Below are 24,800 nucleotides of genomic sequence, written 5' to 3' on the forward strand. Positions count from 1 at the left end.
GTCAGCACCTTCCCAGCAGGAACCACAAAGCTGAAACATTTCTCAACCCAGTCCAGTGTGAAAAAGGGAAACAAAAACCACCCAAAACAAAAAGCTTAAAAATCTAAATGTACAAATTCAGCTTTCAAATGGTTTAGTGCAAATATGAAAATTAACAGCATAATTTTAAGGTATTTAAATAAGCTTCAACAGAGCTCTAAGTGCTTCCTTCCTGTACACAGCTCCCACGGCAGGAGCCAACAACACGGGGCATCTCCTGTAAAGAGCGGCAACCAACCCAGAACCTGGGGAAAAAACAGCATCAAGCCACTTGTTAAATCCTTTTATTTCTATTTCACTTACTAAAGGGAGATGGGGAGGGTTTATTAGTGGAGGAGCAAAGTATTTCTCCACTCCCTGCTCGTGGAGGGGCCGGGCGGGCGCAGGGCAGCGAGGGGCTGCGGCGAGGCCGGCCCAGCCCTGACATTCAGCACGTGCCGATGCTGGTGGTAGGAACGGTGTGAGGCGGGTGCAGAGTCCCTCAGGCCTCAGAAGGTCTCGTCGTCGTTGCAGTCGGCCGTCCAGTGCCCGAACATCTCGCAGGTGTCGCAGTAGGGCCGTTCCTCCCTGCGGCTGCCGTGGTGCGCCGAGTGCGGCGGCTCCTCCAGCGCCTGCGCCTGCGTCGGACAGTCCTCGGTGTCGTGGAGGTCGAAGCAGCCGCAGATGTCGCAGAAGAGACGAGGTTTCTTCTTTGACAGGCTTTCCTCCTCGCTGCAGGAGTGACAGAGGGGCAAGTCAGTCCCTCTGCAAAGGCGCGAGGCCTGCTGCCTGGCCTGCCCTGGTGACGCCTAATTACCGAGGCTGAGGAAACACCACGGTGCTCAACAAAAAACCCCAAACAAAACCACTTCTGAAGCCCTTGGGACCCCTTTGCAGTACTCCCATATTCCCTTTGACTGTAATTATTTACTAAACAAACTGCTCTGAGGGAATATTTGCAGATGTCTTTTAAAAGAAACACAGGGAATCCCAGAATGGGCTGGTTGGAAGAGACCTTCAACATCACCCAGCCTCTTTGCTCTTGATGGAGGATATCATACAATCATAGACTGGTGGGCATTGGAAGGGCTCTGCAGAGCTCACCCAGCCCCAGCCCCTGCTAAAGCAGGTTCCCCTGGATCAGGGGGCACAGGAACGTGTCCAGGTGGGGTTGGAAACCTCCCAAGGAGCCTCCTGAAGTCACAATAGATAAACAGCTCTTACTTCTATTTCTCTGGACTGGGTTCCCCCCATCTCAGTGCAGCTACCTGTGAGCAGAGACCCTCCTGTTTCACTTGGAAAGGGCCAAGCTCAACAGTATCTGATCACAAGTACATCAGTGTCTGTGATATCTACATCATTTTGCATCACCAGGTACATCTCAGTAATGAACCTAAAACAGAGGCTGGATTTAATCACTAAGTTCAAGAGAAAGCTCTTTTGTCCCTCCCAACAGTTGAGCTCAGGCTGGTGCATTGTGCAGCTGACAGTGACTGCTGCCAGCAGTTCCCTAAACACAAGCCAGGGTTTCCTCTAGGGTTTGTACCTGTCATAGTTATTGATCTCCTCCTCGTTGCCATTGAGGGCTGCTTCACACATTCTTTGTATTTTCAAGTTCAATTCTTCATTTTTCCTCTGCAGATCTACTATCACTGAATTCAGGAAGTCAATCTGTGAGAGTGAAGAAGGACAGTCAGCAGGCTGGGGACTGCCCTTCAGAGCTGGGCAGCAACAAAGGAACAGCCCTCTAAGCAACACCTGCAGATCTCTGTTACCTCTGACAGCACCCACAGAGCACCCAGGGAACTTCCCCAAGGACCTCTGAGACCCTCAGTGCAATTTTCATCCAGGGAGCTGAGCACTCCCACCCAGCCCCATGTGTCTGAGACCTTGGTGGGTCTCAACCCACCCTCAATAGATCAGGTTTTCTTTCTAAGGTTACATTTTGAACATAAATGCAGGAATTCTGATCACACCCCAACCCTAGGGTTAGTGTCTCTGCTCCTCTGAACCTGCAGCTCTGGTGGCTGCTCTCAGCACACAGCATCTCCCAAAGCTAGTCTGGGCCACAGAGATCAGCAGGCCAGCATTGCAGCACCACTGCCCTGAGCAATCAATGCCTGGCAAATTAACACCATGGATAAAAGAAGCCAAGTAGTGGAACCAACCTCGTGCTGATTGGAAGGAAGGGATGTCATCAACAGGTGAATTCAAGGAGGCAGAAAAACAGAGAGATGTTAATGACACTACTTCTGACCCCTGTCCAGACTAGGAAGGACATTAATCAAGATGACTGACATTAGTGATCTAACAAGGACTCTCATATGGAGCTGAAGGTGCTTCCATTCTGTGTACCAAGCACATGGTAACCGAGAAACTTCCTCACCCCACTGCTGCCAACCCTCATTCTGAGTGAAGTTCTGCAACTAAGAACCTGAAATACTTCCCCAATATCCCCCATCACTTGATTCTTAACATCTTCTGTCACTATTTCTGTCACAACAGAAATCTGCCTGTTACAGTCCTGATGTACCAAAGGCAATTAGGAACTGTCTCTGGAAAAACATTTCACTCTGCCTTAGACAGCTGCTGGTTTAGCATCCTGGTGTTTCAGATCAAATACCTGCTTCTCTTCTACAGTTTCATCTTGAAGGAGATGAGCAGCAGTGTCACCTTTAAAGAAAAAGCAACAAAACCAAACAAGGTGTAAGCATCCAGTAATCTAAATTACAACACACACCCCGGTTTAATCAGAGACAGGAAGAATGCCAATGGTCTGTAGTCTCCATAACAATGCCAATGGTCTGTAGTCTCCATAACACTCTCATTGCTTTCTCATCACTGAACATAAGCTCTGGGGTAGGGGCAGCTTGGCAGGGGACTTGTTTTCAGCACTGCATTCCAGAGCATGGTCAAGACTTAGGAGAATACAGAAGCTGCACATGTAGGTGACAGTTGATGTTGGCAGATCTGCAAGGAGCTCAGACTGAGTGGTGCTGAGATTCCCAGTCCTGTGCTCAGGTAGGTGCTTTGGATTTGATGCCTACGTGTTACTCTGCAGCTACAGCCAGGAAAACCAACATCAGCCTGTGAGAAGCTCTTGCACAGAAGCCACACCACAGACAGGATGCAGTTTTGTGCCTTAAGCACGTTTGTCTCCTGCCAAACTGCCTCCTGCCCCAGTGTGGGGGGGTAGCTGGTCAGTTCCTTCATCCCAGTCTCGTGTGTGTGCCCTTCAATGGAAGAGTCCCAGTTCCCAGCAGGTTCAGTTAACTCTCCTTTTAACTACCCGGTGAACAGTTGCAAGAATTGACAAGATGAAAGCTGAAGGCCCAGGCAGTGAAGAGGCTCTCTCACTTACCTGAGGTCATTACAGTTACAGGCTGTTTGTTGTTTTCCTTGAGTTTTTGCTCCAAGTTCTTCACCTTTTCCTCAAGTTTCAGTTTGTCAGACTCCAGTGACTGAACCACAGACTGCAAAGTTTTTGCAGAAGCATTTTCTCCACGGAGCACCGTGATCTGTAACAATGATTTGAGACTGCTTGGGCCTTCCAGAGTAAAGTCAGAGCACCAAGGCAACATCCCCAGGAGTAAGGGCTAAAGAGCCACTGAAAATGCATGCTGGAAGGCACTCAACTAGACACAGATACCTATAGACTTAGTGCTAAGCCTTAACTCTGCTACATTAATACACAAAAAAGAATCAGGCAGCTCTTCAGCAGCAAGAACACAAAGCCACATGCTTCCAGCCATAACCTCATCTGAAATGAAGAATCATCCCACTGCTCCTCATTTACCTCATTTCTGAGTTTTTCCAGTTCCTCATCTTTCTGTGTGATCAAGGCACTAGTAACATTGATGGATTTTTGTAAGGATGCTCTCTCTTCATCAATTTCTTTTTTTAATGTTGATTCTCTAGAAGAAAACCAAATACAACCAGAAATCACCTCAAGAACAGGCTGCTGTGGTTGCCTAAAGGAGCTTTATTTCAAGCATTAGACTACTGGAAGAAGTGGTTCTTCAAAAGCAGATTTCAGTTCTCTACTTGACTAAGGTTTTATATCTCTACAAACATTTCAGGTGTCACAACTGTGGAAACAAAGCAAAAAGTTTACCTAGGTAGTACATGCCAGACTGCTGATCTATCACCGTATCCATTTGAATTTAAAGGAGCAAGTTAATAGACTGGGGAGATACAGGATAAACAGACATGTTGCACAATGTTCCACAAAACCTAACTGCAGAGTTTTGTTACTTCTTGAAAATTGTTATCAAGCAACAAAACACACATGCAAAGCTCATTAAACAAGTTGTCATGCAAAGCGTGGATGATGCTGGAGATATCAGCTGGTCCTCACTAATCCCAGTGACATCATTACCTCCTGAACACGTACTTGGAGAGATTCTGGGCCTCTAACAAGTGCTTCAGCACAAAACCATGTGGGATCTGTTTTACTTCACTCTACTAGGAGACATGACTCCTGCCCACAGATCCTCTCCTGACAGTCACCTTGAGGCGTCACAGCTACAACATCCTCACGCTGATGCTGAGTGTTCCTGCCACGCTGCACAGATGAGTCACTGTCCTGTCCCGACGTGAGGACTGTTGCCACAAAAGTTCCTCACAAGTGTAAAGGCTTTTGTTTAAAAACTAAATAAATCTGTGTTTGCTTATCTAGAGCTTGCTTTCAGAGCCCCAGGCAGTGCCCAGCAGCTCTCTGAGCTCCCACTGTCTGTGATTCCCCACATCGTGGTCTCACGACCACCGCAGCGAGCTGCTTCTCTTCTTACTAGCCAAGTGGGCTGAGGAACCACTGGGCTACTTGAACAGGTATCCACTACAGGAAAAGCACAAAGTAGCAAATGCTTCAAAGGTACCAAGTGATGTACTGATTTAAGTAACTCAACTACACTGCACCCTGTCAGGACTGCTGCAGGAGGAAGAGCAGAGGCGTCCTTGCGTGACCCCGCTCTGTAGGTAGGGGATGGCTGTTAAGTTCAAGTGGAAAAGTTTTCATAGCCATGATATCTGCAGTTAGTGAGAGCCATGATACCCAGACCATGAAATACAAGAAATCTCATTGACTCAATAGGAAACTCAACAATGAGAGCAACAATTAACACAATTCTTTCATTGTTAAGATTATACTCAAGGAATGGAAGCAGCAAGTGGAGAATCTGGGGTTCAGAAAAGCTGATGCAGCTACCAAACAACCACCAAGAAAGTTGGGTTTGGTATATTTTTACAATGAGAGAATTAATAGGAACACAACAAATTGCAGACTGCACAATCTTGCCTTTCAGTACCAGTTATCCCCTGCTAACAAAACCCCAGAGGGCAACAGCGCTGAACGGATCTCACAGAGCACCAAAAACACCTCAGCAACCTCAAGTGCTCAGCAGCAGGACTGCACACAGGCTCCAGCCTGCCCCTTGGTTTTAAATGCTTTGCTGAATTGGATTGAGAGCAACAGGGTGGAAAGAAACATGCCCCCAACACAGGGGACGCTGCTTCCAAGGGAGCTGCCCTGTCCAGTCTCAGCTGCAAATCCAGCGCTTGCTTGAGGCTGGGGAAATAGAGAGTACAGCTGGAAACTGCTGCTCACAAGCTGTCCTGCACCTGAGACCTCACCTGGGCTGCCCCCGGCTGCACAAGCAGCTCTTAAAGGGCAGATGGAAACCTCAGTGACTCACCCCCTGCTCAAGAGCTGGTTTTTATAGCCAATGTTCCCACTTTTTGGTCAAATCTCTAAACATCTTAGAGAGTGAGACCAAACATAAACCTTCTGTACAGAGTTGGGTAATTTGCCACTGATCTGACGTTTTTCAACCACCACAAACACTGAGGTGGCTGAAAAAGGCAAACAGTTTGTGAGCAGGTAAAAACACGTTTGTAAATTCAATACAGGAGCCTGGAATACTGTAACACAGGGGAGAGAAACAGGAGAGGAAAAGAGGAGGGAGAACAAGAGGAGGGGAAAAAGGTCCCTGCACTGTAGCATTGCTTTTACCTTTCCCAGGGCAGTCTCCCCAGGCTGGAGGCCCTTTAAAATGCTGAAACTGGAAAACCTACAACTACTGCAGGTGTCTGTCACTACTTACTTATAGGTAAGTGTGGGTGACAGTTCACTTCCCACATCAGCTGAGATCTTATCCTGCTGACACACTCAGCTCCAGCATCGGCTGTGGGGGCATTCATGAGAGACAGCAAACATCAGGAGCAGATGTTGAATGTGGAACAGCCACAGAGTGAGAACTTGCACAAAGAATCTTGGGGAAACTGTTTGTTTTAGGAGGGGGAGGGAAAGGGGAAACTGATTTGGTGAACTACAACTTTTTCCCTGTCAATTCAAGCCCAAAGAATCTCCTTTTCAGCCAGCAGGGACTGAAGAGATCAACAACTACTCACTCACACACCATTGGAGAGCTCCACTTTCTGGAGGAGGTTAAGCCATGTTCCAGCAGTGTGTGAACAGTCATGGCAGAGGGTGGTTTGTGTTTTGTTTGAACATTAAAGAAATAAAACGACCCAGATTCTTCCCTTACTACCAAAATCAGAGATTCTAAGAATGAAGCAAATACCTTAAAGTGTTACTGGGCAAGCTTTAAAAATGCAAGATAACAGGAACCACGTTAGAAACATGGAGTAGAAATGTAAAATACTGTAAGGAAGAACTACATTTGCACCAAAGGGCTTCTTTTTGTTTTCTCTTGGTAAAAAATAGAGGCTTCTCTTTTTACTACATATCTACATGTACAGCTGAATATTGTACAAAACAAAAGCAAGACACCAAGGGACAAAGGCAGCCAAAATATGTACAACAACTTTACTTAAAAAAATGAAATAATCATTGATTGTAACGTGGATAGACTTTCTTGAGTCTTACCATTAAAGACACACAGATATAGCAAAGGAAGCAAAGGGTAGGAAAGGGAAGAGAGAGGAATGAGATGAGTATCCAGAAGTAGCGCAAGCTCAAAGACAGTCAGACAGTTACAACCCACAACGAACCTAACGAGCTGAAGTAACACAGAACCCCCTTAGCTCATAAATATCAAGCTCCTGTCACCCCCAGCTGGACTGTGCCATGGAGGGAGCTGCTAAAACAGAGGAAGAGAATTCCTGTGGGTGGAAGGAAAGCAGGAAAAGCTACTGCTACAGATTTGACCTCATTGAAACAAAAAGATGTCACTCAGACCAAAGGACATCTCAGCAGCAGCTGCAGTGGAAGCTGGGAACCCAGGGAGACTCTTTTTCATTTCATTTGCTCTTCATTCAGCCTCACTTTGTCTTTAATTAGCAAATAACAGCATTTGCTGGTGTATTTGGAGCCCCAGCCCCCTGCAGCCTGTGTCCATCAGGCTGTTGCTGTTACCTGTTTTATCCTCTCTATTGGAGTTTATTCAACACTGTTGAGGAATGTCCTTAAGCCAGTCACCAACTCAGGCATCTCAGTGTAACCCACTGTTGCAATGGCAACATTCCCTTGAAGGATTTTGTCATTATCAACATTATTTCAGGCAGCTCACACAGAGGAAAAACAGGAGAAGGAAAAACAGAGCAATGCACCTTTCTTTTTATAACTTACTAAAGAATCTGTCTTTTGAAATGTGAAACACAACTGCTGGGAAGCACTGCAGGAATCTTGGGTCCCCACTCCCTCCTTCCTTCCCTCTACCAGAGGGAGTTACACTATTGAAGTGACATGGTTTAAAACATGTTAAATAACAGGCTGTAAACAGAATCCTCAGCTGTCAGCAGTGCTAATATCCTCCTTTCTCCTCCCTTCCTCCACATCAAATCTGCTGGAGGTGATCCTCAGTTAGTGTAAACACACGAGTTATGGTGGATGTCAAACGGTCTTTACACCAGCTGAAGATTTCACACTGTGTCTTTCACCTCATCTTCAAAGAGCAACTTCCCCTTGTGCTATTCTATGGGAGTGATGCAGGTCACAGAGTTGGGTACAGCTGGAGGCCTGGCTCCAGGGATCCCAGGGATCCCACTCTTCTGCTCTCTGAGGAAGCTTTAGACAGCAGCAGCGATGCAGCATGGCCCAGCTCGAGCAACAGGGCATCAGGAATAAAAGAGGGCTTGGGGTCTGGTGCTGAGCAGCTAAGGCTGTGCCTAAATCCAGGGGATCGCAGAGGGGCTGGTTTGGTTTTCCTGGGACACACTCAGTGTCTCAGGGAGCTGTGCTGCCTTCCAAGGGATTACAGAACTGCTCTTGAACAGCCCTGAAGGCACTGGGGCCCTTTGCCAATCGGCTTCATGCACATACTGCAGAGAGGCAGGAAATTCAGTAACTTGGGACCGTTTCTGGGACAGCTGAGTTTACAAATGGATGCCCCCATCAGCCAGGACAAAGCTGGTATTTCAGAACAGTGCTGAATGAACTGCAATAACCACTGCCAGCAGGACCCCAGCATCCACATCATGGCAACAAGCCTCTCAGTGCTGAAGAATGGCTGCTTTGCTTTCTTTTTTCCTCTAATAACAATCCTTAGCATCCCTGTGTTTTCCCATCACCCTTTCAGAACTGGAGGGCTCAGATCTGCACCTGTGTGTTTTTATCAGACTGAGGGAGGATCCAATACTCCAGAGCAGACTAAACCCAAACACTAAACTGGTTACTGACAATGAAAAGGACTACAATGCAAGAGGTGCATAACTGAGGAGGAAATGGCTAATACTGCTGCTCACATCAACAGTTATGTTTCCTTCTCACTTTTAATAAAGCAAACGTGGAAGACACCAACTGTAATCCAACAACCTCAGCATTTCCTACTAACGGTACAACAGGAAAGAGCCACTTTCTTTGCAGTCCTTTTGTATCACATTTTCTGCAGGACTCTACAGTTCAACATGCAGCAGAAAAACCCAACTTACCTCTTTTTCATCTCTAATAACTGGTTATTGAGTACTGATCTTTCCTCTTCCAGCTAAAACACAAATACAGAAAGGCTACAGTTAATACACTAAGGATTGTTTCCTTAGTAAAATACATCAGGGCATCATTATCATCACAAAACAAGCACAGGACAGGCTACAGAGCCCAAAAATCCTCCCAGTAATTGACTTCCTACTAGGACAGCACGGGCACACAAACACAAATTGGTCAGTGACCAGATCTTGCAAGGGACTGGTAAAGCTTTGTACAGAATCTCCAGGTCCTGTGAGGCTGATATTGCCACCTACAACATTTCTGGGTCCTGTGCACAGCCAGGAGAGCCCTGAGCCTCTGTGCCCTGGCTATTCACTTTAGCCCAGTACTGGTGAACAACTGGACTTGCTGCTATTCTGCCCTGGATAATTTTGCTGCTGATCTGTTTTTGTTCCTGTGCTGCTATTTAGGGATAAATTATTGATCCCTAAAGCTGTTGGTCTGGTGTTTGTTACTGGTAACTCAGCACCTTAAGCCCTTACAACCAGTAAAGCCTTCCACTGAAAATGCTGTTGCTGCAGGTTCTGGGGCTCCGAACTGAGAAGCACACAGGGGGCTGGGAAAAGCAAACCAGGACAACCAACTGTAGTTTGTACAACACCAAAACTGTAAAGCCTCACCACAGAAACTGGGGGAACTGAACTGCTGAGGTTAAGGAATTAAGTATTTTCAGGCCAATTCATTATTTTCCTCCCCCTTCCCTCTTACTCAATGGCCAAGTCAGCAATTACTGCCCTGCAGAACTGCTTACAGCAGCAACTACCTGTGCCTTGACTTTAACACCATCTCTGTTTAGATTTCCCAAGCTTCCAGTTCATCCTCAAGGTTAGCAAGAATATAATGGAAACCTCAGAGCTTTAGAGCTTCCAAACCCCTTTGCAGCTGCATCGAGTCATGCTCAAGCCTCAAGCAGCTTTGTGGTAGGAGGGGAGATGTATTTTTTACCTTTAACAAAAGCTGGACCAGCTGGGTTAGGAGATATTTCTACACTTTGTTTCCAATGAAGTGAAAATGCAAGTGTGAGGCTTCCAAAACCCCACCAGAGCGAATGTGAAGCCAAAACAATTCCCTGAGCACAGTATCTATCCAAATGTGAACCTTTAATTACAAACAGCTAATTATGTATGGATCAATATGGAAAAGCACCCCTCAGCATCTTTAGCATAAGACACTTTAACCTTTAGATGTCAGGATAAATCATTCATGAGAGAGTATTCATTAATTTTGCAAAGTGTGTCACATGTAGCCACAGATTCACTAACCCAATGGACTAACACACTTAGGGAATTTATACAGTTACCATAGCAACTGCCCAAAATACTTCACACATATGTGCTGCCTTTTGGGCTGCATTTTCATAAGCACACACACATAGGAACTCACCCAGGCTGAAGCACTGCCACATTCTGTACCTGCCTCCCTACTGTCCACTGCATGAAACAGCTCCACGAGCAGCCCTGCCCTGTGTTAAACCTCCCCAGGGCCACCACAGGCACTTGCTCTAAGAATCAAATCGAGCAGTTCTTCATGGTAACCTTTTCCCACTCCCCACAGGCAGCCTGAGCCAAGGAAGCCCACAGCACACTGAGCCTGGTGCTAAACACAGTGATGTGGACGTGGCGGTGGGGATCCCCCAGCCTGTGCCAGCCAGGTTGTCTGTGGGAGAATCCTCGAGGCTGGCTGCTCTTCTTGCCATTTCATTGAGAGAATCCAACAGAGCCAAAGGTAGAACAAGGGGACTGTAAGTTTAGGTTGAGTAAGATCCAAAGGGAATGTGGTAACAGCCCTGCTCCTTGGGGTAACAGCAGGTTTCCTGACCAACAATGATGGCTGGCACTTCACAGGCTGAAGACAGGCCAGGGATGGATTTTTAGGAGCAATGAGGAAACTGAGAGGCGAGGCAGGTGGAGCACACACTTCACCAAGGAGAGCTGAATAACACTGAAGTGAGAAGAGTTGCACTCAGCTGGGTGACTCTCAGGAGGAAACCTGCAGTCTGAGTGATACCATTTTGCCTTTGTTCCCTTTGCTGTGACAGAGCTCCCTGGAATACCAAATGCCTCTTCCAGCCTTTTAGGTCACAGTTCACTAGATCTGAAGCCACCACAGCTCAAATAGTATGTTTAGAAAATGCAACAGATGGCATTCCCACATTTCCAGAATTACACCATCTTCCTTGCAGAAGAGGACATCATGCAACAGCAAAGGCTGCAGAAGGCAAACAGAAGCCCCAGCAGATCTCCAGATCTTTGATGCTGGAGTTGTCTACTCACAGGCAGAAAGGGCTATGGTGCAAGTGAACTGAGGATACTCCAGTTTGCAAGATGACTGACTAATCCCTGCACTTCAAAGACTGCAGTTTTCTATCCTGGCAATGAGAGGAGGATCCCTGCTGACAGATCCATGTGGCAGGAACGCCAGCAGGACCTTCACAAGGTCACCTGGAAACAAGCAGGACTGAGACTGCAGTGACCACAGTGGCTTCAAACCTCATGGGCCAACGGGTCCCTTCCCTTGGGGACCGTCTGTGTATCAACTCTGGCTACAGACAACAGGCAGAAAGATTTGACCAGTGCTGCTGAATCCTTTTCAAATTACAACTCTTTCTGAAAGTGACAGGTTGCTTCAAAGATTCTGAAGTAATTTAAGCAAGCCTGTGGGAGTGGGGAGCAGAGCTTGCACTGGCTGCTCAGGATGACAGTGTTCTCTTACCACACCACTACTGAGATGCAGCATGAGTCAGTGGCTGAGCCCACACGTCTGGGACTCTTGTTCAATCTCCAAAGGCTCTTTAGGATGAAGCAGCTCGTGCATTACTCCTGTCAGCAGCCAAAAGGGTTTAGATACTGGCCAGATCTGTGGTCACCCATCCTCAGCCGTTCCAAACAAGATCCTTGGGAACAATCAGCCTCTTGGCTCTGAAAGCATTAGGCTTTGTGGCAGGATGGAAGAGATCTGCTCCACTGGCATGGACAGCAGGCACAGCCCTCTTCTGCACAAGTGCCACCTCAGAGGGCAACAAACCCACACCTTCTATGTTCCTGCTTGTGGAAAAGATCTTCCAAAGATGCCTTCATGGTGTGACTGGCACCAGAACTGCTCCACCAGAACCAAACCCACCACATTTGACAGCTGTAATTCCTCTTCTGGCAAGTACCAGTGCCATAAGCTGTGTAGCTCAGCCCATGCTTTCAGATCCCAACAACATGTTCAAAGGCAATAGTAAAAAAGTATAAGAGAATGTCTTTTTCTCCTATGAAAAAGATGTTCCATCAACTGCAGCCCTCCAGCACCCACTGCCTGGCTGCAGCACTGCTCGTGCACACACACAGGATGAAGTTTTAGCGAGTACACACGTGCACAGAGCTTTTAGAGACAGCGCCCAAGCCAGCAGTTTTAAACCTCTCCTGAAATACATCCTCAATCATCTATTCAAAAACCATGTATTTAGTGGGAAGGGAGAGCAGGAATAAGCAGGATTTAACAGCCAGATTTCCTTAGTACTTTGTAGATGGAGATTCTCCAGAGTTGTGTAACACAATCACTCCCGGCAGAAACAGCAAGTGTCTGCCGAGACATTTGGCTAAAGCATATTTCATCTTTGCTCATTCCTGAGCCTCCCAAGTGTCCCTCACAGGTTACATAACCTTCTGCTATCCTGCAACCTCCCAGTGCAGGTGGCTCCCAGAACAAACTCCTCTTTCAACCCCAGACATGCAGCGCCATGTCACCCCGGCGCCCGCGGGCACAGCGCGCGCAGCCCTTGCGCCACGGCTCCCGCCAGCCACCAGCCACTCTACCTTCTGATGACTCGTCACTTCGTCCCTGCTCCTGCCCAGCTCCTCGGCAAGTTTCACGTTCTCCTCTCGCAAAGCTTCGAGCTGCTGGGACTTCTGAGCTGCTGCCAGCTTCAGCGCTTCGCTGCGAGGACAGAGAGTGCATCGTTACCATGGGAACCAGAGCGGCGGCAGAAAACTGGGGGAGAGATGCAGCTCCACAGCTCGGAAAAATACACCCAGGTCACGTGTCTGAGGGGATCCATAGGAACGGTGACGGGCTATACCTGGGATGCACAGGGAGAGGTTTCACCCTGGAGAGCGGCAGCAGCAGCACAGAACTCCTTTTCCTCTATGAGATACTCAGTGGGATGGAAGGGAAGCTCAGGCTGCTGGCTGCGCGTGCTGGCAAATGCCTGGGCTCAGAAATACAGGGCAGGGCTTGAGCAAAGCCTTGGTGAGGTTTATAGCTGAGACTTGCTCAGAAGTGGACTTTGCAGCCAGAGGTAAAACACAAGAATTGCTTGGCAGGGGGCAGGGGAGAAAAAGAAGACAAAAAAGAAGGCAAAATCAAAAAGGTTTGCACAGCTGCACTTATTTAGCTGCTCCCTGCAAGGTCTGACAGCCAAAATGTACCAGAGTGGGTGAGACCACAGGAGGTACAAGAGGAAAGTATCTGAAGTATCTGATCTATCCCATTATTTGATTGTCAGAAAACTGAAAATAAGACAAAACAAAAACTGAAGAAAAAAGGAAAAGTATTTGCAGGTTTCATTGTCAGAGAGTCACAGACTGGTTCTGGTTGGAAGGGACCTGAAAGCTCAATGAGTGTGACCCCCTGCCATGGGCAGAGACACCTTCCACCAGCCCAGCTGCTCCCAGCCCCATCCAACCTGCCCTTGAACACTTCCAGGGATGGGGCAGCCACAGACTCTCTGGGCTTCACCACCCTTGCAGGGACCAGCAGCTTCCTTACATCCCATCTAATGAGCCTGTGTTGCTACTAATGTCTGAAGTTGCCTTAAAGGAAGTTTATTTTCAACAAATTCTTGAAAAAGATGTTTTGCCTGCCTGTAACACAACTGACCAACAAGCCTCTGTAAGGTCTGACAGTGTCTTATAGAACTGAGAGAAGCCTTAGTCACTGAACAGCTTCATTTCACCAACCAGTACATGTATGACTGTTTTGTTTTCATAAGAAACCATCTCAGAGCTCCTCTGGGCCAATATCACAGAGTTCAGCCCTGCCTGGAATATCAGAAGTACTTTCATGACCGTGGGAGGTTGAAGAGCCCCTGAAGCCAGAAACTTCAAGCACTTCAAAATAGAAAAGCTCTAGGGTCTGTTGCTGGGCACATTGAAACACATGGAAGACTGATTCATTTTTCTTCAATTCAGCACATAACAGCACTTGCATTTTCCAACCATTTCTTCTGTCTGGTCTTACCTTGACCAGCTTCCAGTCCCACCCTCCTAGACTGGATGAAACAGTCAGCTCACATCACTGCACACCGACTCAAACGACCGTGGGATGCAGCTACTTGCTGATGCAGGAACATACCTATTTTTAACCCTGATTGTTTGCTGAACTGCAGCACTAACCAGTTCTCCTCTTTTTGCTTTCAGCATTAAAGCACAAGATTCAGGGCATTGTAAAAAGCAGCACAGAAAACACCAGGCTCAAACTGTGAAATGCTCCCTCCCTGTGTTTAGTGCCCAGGAACCTGAGAGCTGCCAGTGTCCTCAGCAGTGTGAATACCCAACTTCCAGACAGTATTGCTGCTCTTCTTCATCCCAGTTTTACAGGGAAGGCGTTTTACAGGGAAGGCTCTTTTACAAAGACACCAATGTCCCTGCAACACTCTCCCACTTCCAAAAGGCACTGCTCTAGAAGCAGCACCACCTCCCTCCTATCACAGCAAAACTGCAAAGGAGAGCTGAGGGGCAAAGACAAGCTGCCTCCACCAGCTGACCTCTCAATGGTGTATTCTCTACCCACGTTGCTGCTGATCAAGAAATGCCTCTTATCAAGGTAATTCTTTACTCTAATTAAAAGAGAGCAACACACAAAATAATTGTGACAACAAAGATCAATTAAAAATCAACTCAACAAGCTTCCACCTGGCCACAGTGTCTCATACCACTGATGACCAGAGACCACATGCAGCAATATACGGCTAAGGTTAACCTCAAGAACAACAACTCCAAACAACAAAGTGATCAGGATCATGGAACACCTTTCAGTGCTGAAGGTTTTCAAGGATCTCTCCTCTATAAATAACCTCTGCCTGACAAATTACAGCCTAACATGTTTTGTTTTCCCATGAAACCAGAGTCTGCCAGCCCTTTGCTGTTCCAGCATTAGAGCAACTTGTCTGGAAATCATGATTTTGCCTTGTCCTTTCCCATGATCTAGGTGAACCTACTTCTGCAGGGGGTTGGACTGGATGATCTCTAAAAGTCCCTTCCAACCCCTACCATTCTGTGATTCTCTGAGCACAAAGGCAGCAGGAATTGCTCACTGAATAACATCCTTCCTCAAAGGAGGCTGCTGTCTGTACAGCACACAGGGTTTGAAAAGCAAGCAACAAAACCTGCCAGTCATACAGAAACTGAGCATTGACTCTGTGTGATTTCCTTCGTGCCCTGTCTTCACCTTGGTTCAGAACTGGCATGAAACGACTGCTGAAACTAACAGGAATAACAATCAGCCAAAGCTGCTCTCAGCTCTCATTCCATGAGTCAAGATACTCTTCTCAGAGTACAGGTGGGAACAGAGATCCTTGATGTCATGCACTGCACCTCTGAAAGGTGGGGGACGTGTGGCTACTGCAGGGTTGCAGTAATCAGGATTTTTATTCATGGTGGCACACTAAAAGCTCTGATACAACCAGATTCCACTGGGGAAACGATTTTGTCTGACACTTTGCAGTCAATTTGATTTGCATGATGTTACACATGATGAGCTTGTGGTACATAAGAGGTAGTTTCTCAAACAATAAGCAATTAACTCCAGCTTTACACACTGTATGTAGCATTTGCATTGTACCAGTTGGAACAGAAATGCAGAGTGAGGCAATGGGAATAAACTCATCAAAGCCATCAGTGAAAAATAAATGCAGCACCAGATGTTCTGTGGAGAAAGTCACCTAAAACCACTTAACGCTGCACTCTACTTGTAAAGAAATCGAAACAGAACTTCTTTATGCCAAAGCTTTTAAAACACCTCAGTGCCCTCAGGTGGCAGAGCTCCACACCTCCTCCAACAAACCACTGCAAACAGTGCTCAGGGGAAAGGATTTGCTTCAACATCCTTCAGCAAACCAGGAGCAACATTCTCATTTCAGATTTTATGCATCTCCAACTAATATTTCATTTTGACCTAATACCTGCTTTATAAAGTGAGGATCCTGGACAGATACTAAAAGACATTTACTTTCAAATGGAAGGCAAGTACACAGCAATGCTTTAACAGATGTAACATTGAAATACTTACAATTCTTTTCTAAGTTCTTCCACTTTCTTGTTCTCCAGATTCAGAAGCTCTTTTGATTTATTGAGTTCCTCTTCATTTCTCAGATTGTTTTGTTTAAGCATGTCCAACTTCAAAAGGAAAAAAAACCCTTGTCACACTAATTAAACTACACAGTTCTTAGATATAGCACTCAGAGAAGACATTCTGTTCCACCTTGTCATCTTTAGCCCTTAAATTAATTCAGTCTCTCTGTACTGAGGAGCATTTGTCTAACAAAAACTGTTACTAGCCTCTCAGCGTTCAAGCTGAGCAGCACAAAGAATTCCAAGTCCACTGAAGAGCAGCTGACAGTAACCTGATGCACAGACCCTGAGAGCAAAGGAAAAGCTCCAAAGTGCCTCCATTTCAATCCTCACACAACTTACAGCACTTGAAAAGAAACATCAAACTGTAAATAAATCCTGAAGTGCTTATTTTACAATCAGCTGCTTTCTTCAGCTTTATTCCTCTAATAAAAAGTTCTGCTTTCCCATACCTTAATATCTGAGCAACAGGAGGTTGAATGTGGGGCTTGCACCCATAAGAAACTGAATTCCTTTCAGAGATCTTCTTGCACAGGACAAACACTGTACATCTGTTTGCTGAGCCTGCATCTACCACATCAACGTGGCAAGCTGGCCAGCCTCATTTGTTCACGTTCAGGGACACATTCTATTACATAAGAGATTATCTTCCACCATTCTCATGGCATTACAGGACCCTGTGGATTTATTGTTTTAATCCAGAGAGGGAAGCCCTGACATTACTGACGTCACTGCTTTTAATTCTGGAGTCATCAGGCCTCCTTGGAAATCATTCCTGTTGCAGCACAAGCTGTGGCATTTAGATTGGCCCAGCTGTTCACTACCTGGTATTATGGGAGCTGCAAAAGATGAAAGAGCCATCAAAGAGGCCACAGGGTGCTTAAGATCTGCAGAAAAGTCACCAGTTAAGGTTTAGACAGAGATTAGTGAGGACATTGTTCCCTTCTTTCAAGCCTGAAGCATCACACAGTGGTAGGAGGACACAGACTGAGAACATGTCCCTGGAGACACTGCTCTACAGGCTGGACTGTGAAGATCCCAGGGACAGTTGTGCCCATGTATTTGTACAGTGCACAGCTGAGGAGAATCTGTGCCCTGTCAGAGCACAGGTCTGATCAATAGGAAGTGGGGAAAACAAGAAATGATAAGGTGACATGTCAAGATCACAAAGGGGATGATGTACAGTGCATTACAGGTGACAAAGGGAATGGTAACCTCTGTGGGGCAGGAGTGCTGGCACTCTGAGCTGTGCAGCACTTCAGAGTGTGAAGCTGCTCCCCACACTTGCCACCACTGGTCATATCTCCACACCTTCCCCAAAGCTGTACAGCAAAACTGATTAAGCCTCAAGTCAAGCCCATGCCTCTTGATTCTGAGCTGCAAAAGCTACTGGCTGTAGCATCCAGAACTCCTGTTCCATAGGTTGGGTGTTTTCCCCTTGCTGCATCAATATTTAAGGGACATGACCTTATATGCTCTGAATGTATTTGAAACCACATGCAAAATACAAAAGAACATGTCCTGTGGCTAGAAAAAGCACCCAGATTTTCCATCAATATGCACTCATCCAGCAAGTTTTCACAAGCCAGCCACAGCTGAGTACTGTGGTGGGAAAATGCCAGAACCCCTTCTTGCCCAACCCAAGTCTCTGCAATTCAAAAGCTGTTCCTTACAAACAAGGCAAAACCTTTCACAGAAAAGCACTGAAATGTAATTACTTCATTCTGCAGCTTCTCATTTGTCTGTCTGGAGCTCTCCAAAGAGGCCAAAGTTTCAATCTTTTCTTTGTGAATGGCATCCTTCTCTTTGGTCACCTTCTCCACAGTCTGGAAAACATCTTCAGCCATTTTGGCAGCCTACATATAAAGGGTGTGGTGAGGGTGGGGAGAAAAAACCAAAGTGTTACCAAAGGGACCTCTGCAAGCAAAAGGTGAGCCACCATACTTTATGCAGAGCTCCAGGCTTTGCCAGCTGCTTTCCAATGAAGCAAAGGCTTCAACTGGGAATATTTGCATTTTGAAGCTGCATAAAGTATAAAAATAGATGGACATGAGGAGATTCAGTTCCATGCAGAAACAGATCATAACCCCATGCTTGGATCTCTTCATTTTCAACCCCTGGATTTCTAATTACCACCACTGTGATTGCCCTTAGATTTCCAACCACTTCAGACAGTAGTAGTTCAATAAATATTCACCTCCAACACTCTTCTATTCCCAGAAAATGTGGAATAATAAAAAGCTGTTAAAGATTTGAAGAAGAATGAAAAATCAGAGGTAAAGCCAATTACTTCAGTGTTGTTCATTATGCCCCCAGAAAAGGAAACACTTAACAAGACTATTCCAAGACCTAGGCAGGCATAGCACATTGCTGTAGGATTTCTATTCCAATTGGTTATTCAAAGTGATTTTAAAGGCTTCATGTCACACGAACTGAAATCCAAACTGCTTTACAGAATGTGTTGGTGGTGAATACAAAACACTTCTGTGAATAAAAAGAACACCAGAGTTGTCATTGTCTTTAACAGATCAAGTCCTCAAGTGCAAAGCCAGATGGTTCTCTTAAGCTGCTTTTTATTCACTTGCACTTACAGGAGCAGGACATTAGTTTCTATTTTTTTGAGCAACTCAGATTTGTATGTTTGTTGTAATTGACCTTGAAATTGCACAAAGATCTGCTCTATAACCTTATCCCTGCTCTAGCTTGTAAGCTGCAGAGTTGCTTCAACAGGAGCTCCTCAGTTCCTCCTACCACACTCAGGAAACACAGCTTCCTTTTATTCACAGTGTCTGTTGTTTTCTTGCAGCATTCAGCAACAACGTTGGGTGTATACTGAAAGATGTTTTTACAGATGGAAGTGTCTATCACACTGTTACAACTGGAAAAACCCCAGAGTAATATATTGAGGGAGACAACAATTTCAGCCTGTTCACAATGAGCTGAAGTGCTGATTGTGCAACGAAGTGCAGAGGAAGCCATTGGGTTAGTGCTCAGTGTTAGTATAACCATACTTGACTGTTTAACTACGTGTTTCGATACCTCAATCTTTTGAGCTACTGTTTGGGCCTGGAGAGTCTCAATTTCTTTTAGTTTCAAAGCCAGATTGTTCATCTCCTCCTGCAGCGTCTGATTTTTGCCCTGAGACACCAGCAATTTGCCTGAGAGGTCACTATTAGTTTGTTGTAAAAGGGCTACTTCCTCGTGCAGTTTATCATAATCCTTGGAGAACTTCTCCCTTGCTTTTCGTATTTCTTCCTTGATGATGGCCAGACTCTCCTGTTCAGCAAGCAGCCCGTCATTTTCCCGAGGTAATTTTATCCTCTCCTCCTCCATCACCTCCTGCTTGGGTTGAGGAGCATCTGGCCTCTCAGAGACACAGCTGTGCACATCCTGGGGCTCTGCTGTCCATGTAGCTGAAGAAACAAAGTCCCTCTGCAGTTGCTGGCTACTGGAAGCAAGCTGCTCTAACTCTGCACGGACAGCTTCTCTTTCCTTCATTGTTTCCATCAGCTTAGTTTTAGATTTTTCTTTCTCCTGAACTAGAAGTTCTTTCTCAGTCTGAAATCCTTTATTTTTCTCTCTCAGTTCTTCTATCTCCTTCTCTAAGCAGCTGATGTTGCTTTGAAGCTCTGCACGTTCCATCATAAATGACTCCTGCTCGTGTTTTCTAGCTTCCTTTTCTATGGTTATATTTTCTTCCATCATTTCAACCTCTCCACTTAACTTCTGACACTTCTCTTGCAATTGATCCCTCTCTCTGGTCAGCATTTCCCTGTCAGAGGAACAGGCCTTGAATGAAGATGACAGGACCTGCTCAGCCTGTGATACTGCAGCCAGTTCACTTTCTAACGCTCTTGTGGCATCCTGGGCCTCTTTCAGAAGATCTGAAAGGTCACATTTAAAGGCTATTAGCTCTTCATTTTCTAGAGCCTTCTTACTTAGTTCTTCCTTGAGGGCTCCAATGGAATCTTGGAGCATTGTGTTCTCTTGGGCCAGAGCTGTCTTGGCTGAGATGTCCTGTTCATGTTCTCTCCTCATATCAGAAAGTGCATTTGCAGCAGCCTTGTTTTCATTGAGAAGCTCCAAGTACTTTTTCTCCAATTCACTCTTCTCTTGGAGAAGAGCTTCATTGTGCTTTTCAAATTGCAAGGACTTCTGACAAATAGATTCCTTTTCTAGGTTCAGTTTGTTAATTGTCTCACTAAGGACACTCTCAGCAACCTGAGCATCCTCTGTGGCCTTAGCAAGCTGCTCACTAATCACCTTCTTGTCCTTTAAAAGTTGCTCCCTCTCAGCCAGAAGCCTTTGCTCCGATGAAGAAAGAGCCTCTTTCTCTTGAAGTAACTGAATACACTCAGAACTGGACCTATCTCTCGAGGCCTTCGTTTCCTCCAGAAGCAGAGAGAGACTAGCAAGGGAATCCTTCAACTCCATATTGTCCTTCACTGCTGTTTTAAGCTGTTCCTGCTCAGCCTCCAGCCGTGTTTGCATCTCTTCCGTCCTCACTTTCAGTGCTTGGCTCTCACTGACTGCATTGTCTAAACTCCCACGCAGCTCTTCCAGGCTTTTGAGGAGCATCTCCTTCTCAGACTGCAGGCTCTGCTTTGTCTGCAACAGACTGTTCACTTCATTCTTTAAGGCTATATGAGCATTGGTAAGATCTGTGTGTTCACCTAGGGCCGAGTCTCTCTCTGCAGTCAGAGTTGCCACTTCTTGCAGCAGCTCTCTCTGTTCTCTGGCCAAGGCCTCACAAGAACGTTCCAGCTTCTGAATAACATTATCTTTGTCTTTAACAGCTGCATCTTTCTCTTCCAAAAGTTTCTTCTGGTAATTCTCCAGCTCTTTCCTTTCCATGCTGTGCTTCTGACACATCACATCCATGGCATCTTTGTTGGCTTGAAGTTCTTTCAGCTCCTGGAGCAAGGCTGACTCTGAGGACCGCAGAGCATCATTTTCTTGAACCAGCTTCAGGAGGTCTGCCTGTGCTGCCTCCCTTTCAGAGAGTAATTTGCTTTGCTCTGAAATCAGTGCCACTTTTTCTGTGCTTTCCTGCTGGCTTTTGGCTTCAGCTTCTTCCTTCTGCTTAAGGATTATTTTGTTTTCTGAATTAAGTTCTTCATTTCTTGTCTGAAGTTCTTCTTGGTCTCGTTGCATTAATGAAACCTTTGATTCCAATTCTAGAAGCTTTGATAACAGGGAACCTCTCTCTATTTTTAAAGCATTCCCCTCCTGTGCCAAAGTCTCTTTTTCTGATATCAAATCCCTCATCTTGTCTGACATTAGTTCAATTTCTTTTCTGGCTGATGCTAACACAGAGCTTAAGGACTAAAGAAATAAAGGCAGGGAGAAGGGAAAACAAAAATGGAGACAAGCAGACAAATGAGAAATGTGGTTTCAGGGCAAACAGACCTATTGTCATCTCAGTTTTAAAACAGTGTATAGACTGACACACAGTCCCTGTGCCAACTGGAGACAGCCACTCTGATATTTCATTACAAAACACCCACCATCCACAAGAACACTTTGCAGTGGTTAAGGAATAAAAGAAACAACCACTGTTTGAAGGTTCCTTCGTACGAGGTTTGATCTTGGTTCTAAAACAACTCTCAACAAATTTTCTGAATGTCAATTGCTTCATGAGAACTTCAGTGAAACAAAATGCAGGGAGTTATATCAGACCCTGACTTCCAGATCTCAAACTCACATTCTACAGATAATTCTCTTTGTGATTCTGACCAAAATACACTGTTAAACCTGTTTAATTCAAACCACCACACCAGTGGTGTATTCACAGTTAACCTGTGTGCCAATTCATACACTAAGTATTTTGCTAAAGCACAAACCAAAGATTCCAGCAAATAACTAATAAGGGATGGAAGCAAGCAATAACATTGAAGGAATAGGAGAAAACCCAAGTTGCTGAAGTCAAGCTACACACCAAACAGTATGTTCCCATATTATGTGCAACTACAGGACAACATTCCCAGTGTCCAGCACTTCAAATGAAGTAGTTCACAACAGATTTGAAAATTCATGTATTTAAAAACCAGGGAATAACATTTGGCTCCAAGTGACTGTGCTGAGCTAGAGATCTTATGAATATTTATGTTAAAGCCAAAGACCTGTATTTCATGGTTTCTGGTGTAATCCAGAGAGCACCAGCTAGCTGTGTGTGCCTCTCTTCCCTAACTCATCTACCCTGGAAGAGTTCAGGAAGGAAACACTGCAAAAATCTTAGTGAAGCCAAGCAAAAAAAATCCCCAGTAAGGCACTGAAGCAGAAAGATTTAAACTTTACACAGCTTGCAGAGTAACTAAGTGTACATACTTTGGCCTGTTCTGCTTCCTTTTTCAGCTCCTCAGCCTGTGCTTCTAACTCCTCATTCTTCTTCTGTGCCGTTTTCAGCGCTGCTTCTGCATCCAGCAAGTTCTGCTTGAAGCCTTTGATGTCTGCATCATGTTTAGTGATCATCTCAGAAGTTTCCTTTTCATACTTTGCCTGAAGATCCTTATACTCATTTTGGCCAGTCTCGATCTGCTTTTTCTGACAGAAGATAAACCAATTGAAACAGAGTTAAAGCAGCAGCAGTACAACACTGCACAGTTACCCGGCTTTTAACAGTCCTTACCATGCCCAGTAGTTGATCCTGCATATTTTTCAGTTCTGCTTGATGCATCTTGAGAGTTTCTTGCTGACTCAGCTCAGCTTTCTGTGTTGTCTGCTCCACATTTTTCTGAAGCTCAACAGCCTTTTCATTTGCTTTTGTAAGCTCAAGCTGTATTTGCTCCAACTGCCTAAAAAGACCGAATACAAGAACATTGCTTTTTGCTGACAGCAGAACAAGCACAGAGATGAAAAGCTCTAAACTCTGCTCAAGTTCTATATTCTGTCCAAGCATTCAGAAAGAGATTTCATTATTTAACATATAGAGAATGCTGTGCTAAATCAAACACACATGAGAGGGATGAAGCATCTGCTCATGTGCAGAGCAACACATCTGCCAGTCACTTTGCCCCCAGTCTGAGGTTTTGTGACAACTATTCCACGTACAATTTGGATTTGAAACAAAACACATTTTCTCTTGTTAGACGAAAGTGTGACTCAAGTCTTTTCCATATCCACATCAACCAAGCTTATCAGGCAACCAAATACTTCAGAAGCACAATCACCAAACATTCTGGATTGTTAAAAAGGTGGTTTGCTGGGAGCCAGGAGAAGCATCTTGTGTAAGAACTTGAGAACTCTAAATGTTAGATGCTCTTCAGATCACTCTGAGGATTGGATTAATTTAGGTTGATGGAGTAACTTCACTTGTCACATCAATGTGACACTCAGGAGCATCTTGTTCAGCTATTTCCAAAAAGATAAAAGGAGAAGCTGGGGAGTGCAGGAGTAGAGAATGAAGGTGGAAGTGCTCTGACAGTGAGGGGATACCTTTCTTTTAACCGCAGCTCGTCGTTCATTTTTGTAAGCTGGGCAGAGCTGTCCCCTGAAGATTTCATGATTTCTGCAATATCATTTTCAAGTTTGGCTTTTGCTTCAGTCAGTTGTTGTTCTCTCTCTTCTCGCTCCTTCAGTTTCTTCTCCATCACTGAGCAAGACAAAGGTTGTTGAGTAAATTTAAGAGAAGGGACATGCAGAGACTAGCTAGAAAACGATAAACAGAGCAACTGTGATGCTACTCAGACCTTGCCAGTCACCCCTGTACAACTAAAAATGATGGCTGTTTGAGCTTTGAACTGTTAACTGCAGCAAAAGGTTAAGAACTTTTCAGAAATAGCAACCAGTGAAGAAATCTTTGTTTCAGAAGTGATTCACTTCAGGCCATGAGCAGTGGGTATAGAGAGCAGTCAAGCAATACAAAGAGAGGTACATAGGTCTTGCAGGTGAGACAGCTCCTCAGTTATTTAGTAGAGCAGGAAGGCAAACAATGTAAACAATATGAAGCTAAGAGGGAAAAAATCACCCAGTCCAAGGCAAGCACTGCCACCAAGGGCAAGAGCAGCCCCTGGGCTGACTTCTGCAGTCCCAATAATGCCACAAAGGGCTTGCTTACAGGGTACACAATCATTCTTCATTTCTTCCTACATTGGTTTTAGACTGAGATGTACAACTAGAAAGATAAACCAAAACTCCCTCCTGCGAGACTGGAAGGAGGAAACAACCAGACTTATGTGTAGTCTTTCTGATGGCCTTAAAAAGGAAACACTATTGATAAACAGCATTTCTATGAATTAACTACCTTAGGTTTGTAATGCTTCAGTCTGGGCCCTAAGCCTTTATCTGGAGTCTGACCATTACAGCACTTGCAAAGCCAAACAAGAATCTCACTACTGATAAGCAATGCAATAGTCTTATGCCTTCCTGCACTAGCTCCTTACCATTACCATCACCTTGCCACTACACACTGTGCCATAAAAGCTGTTTGCTGCCTGGGGAGGAGGCTTTCTGTTGAAGGCATATGCATTTGTGGAAGCATTCTATGTTATGTGGTGAGCTGAGCA

At 45.4% G+C, this 24,800-nt stretch overlaps 1 protein-coding gene across 5 annotated transcripts in view; it reads right to left on the bottom strand.

Annotated features, from left to right (window-relative positions):
• Nucleotides 1-310: 310 nt before the first annotated feature.
• Nucleotides 311-24,800, bottom strand: part of CLIP1 (CAP-Gly domain containing linker protein 1) — a 65,713-nt gene continuing 41,223 nt past the window's right edge. For 4 of the 5 annotated variants that reach the window (XM_062009640.1, XM_062009642.1, XM_062009639.1 and 1 more), the window contains 12 exons: nucleotides 23,731-23,887; nucleotides 22,925-23,090; nucleotides 22,624-22,839; nucleotides 18,015-18,152; nucleotides 16,235-16,341; nucleotides 12,763-12,883; nucleotides 8,908-8,960; nucleotides 3,815-3,932; nucleotides 3,380-3,536; nucleotides 2,642-2,691; nucleotides 1,565-1,689; nucleotides 311-750 (listed from right to left, as the gene is read on the bottom strand). In XM_062009640.1, coding sequence (XP_061865624.1) covers nucleotides 528-750; nucleotides 1,565-1,689; nucleotides 2,642-2,691; nucleotides 3,380-3,536; nucleotides 3,815-3,932; nucleotides 8,908-8,960; nucleotides 12,763-12,883; nucleotides 16,235-16,341; nucleotides 18,015-18,152; nucleotides 22,624-22,839; nucleotides 22,925-23,090; nucleotides 23,731-23,887 — 1,631 coding nt within the window. In that variant the 3' untranslated portion in view covers nucleotides 311-527. Of the gene's footprint in view, nucleotides 751-1,564; nucleotides 1,690-2,641; nucleotides 2,692-3,379; nucleotides 3,537-3,814; nucleotides 3,933-8,907; nucleotides 8,961-12,762; nucleotides 12,884-16,234; nucleotides 16,342-18,014; nucleotides 18,153-19,335; nucleotides 21,622-22,623; nucleotides 22,840-22,924; nucleotides 23,091-23,730; nucleotides 23,888-24,800 lie in introns of all 5 variants that reach the window. The other variant, XM_062009643.1, reaches the window with a different exon arrangement.

This window comes from Colius striatus, chromosome 17, assembly GCF_028858725.1.
Source record: "Colius striatus isolate bColStr4 chromosome 17, bColStr4.1.hap1, whole genome shotgun sequence".
NCBI lineage: Eukaryota > Metazoa > Chordata > Aves > Coliiformes > Coliidae > Colius > Colius striatus.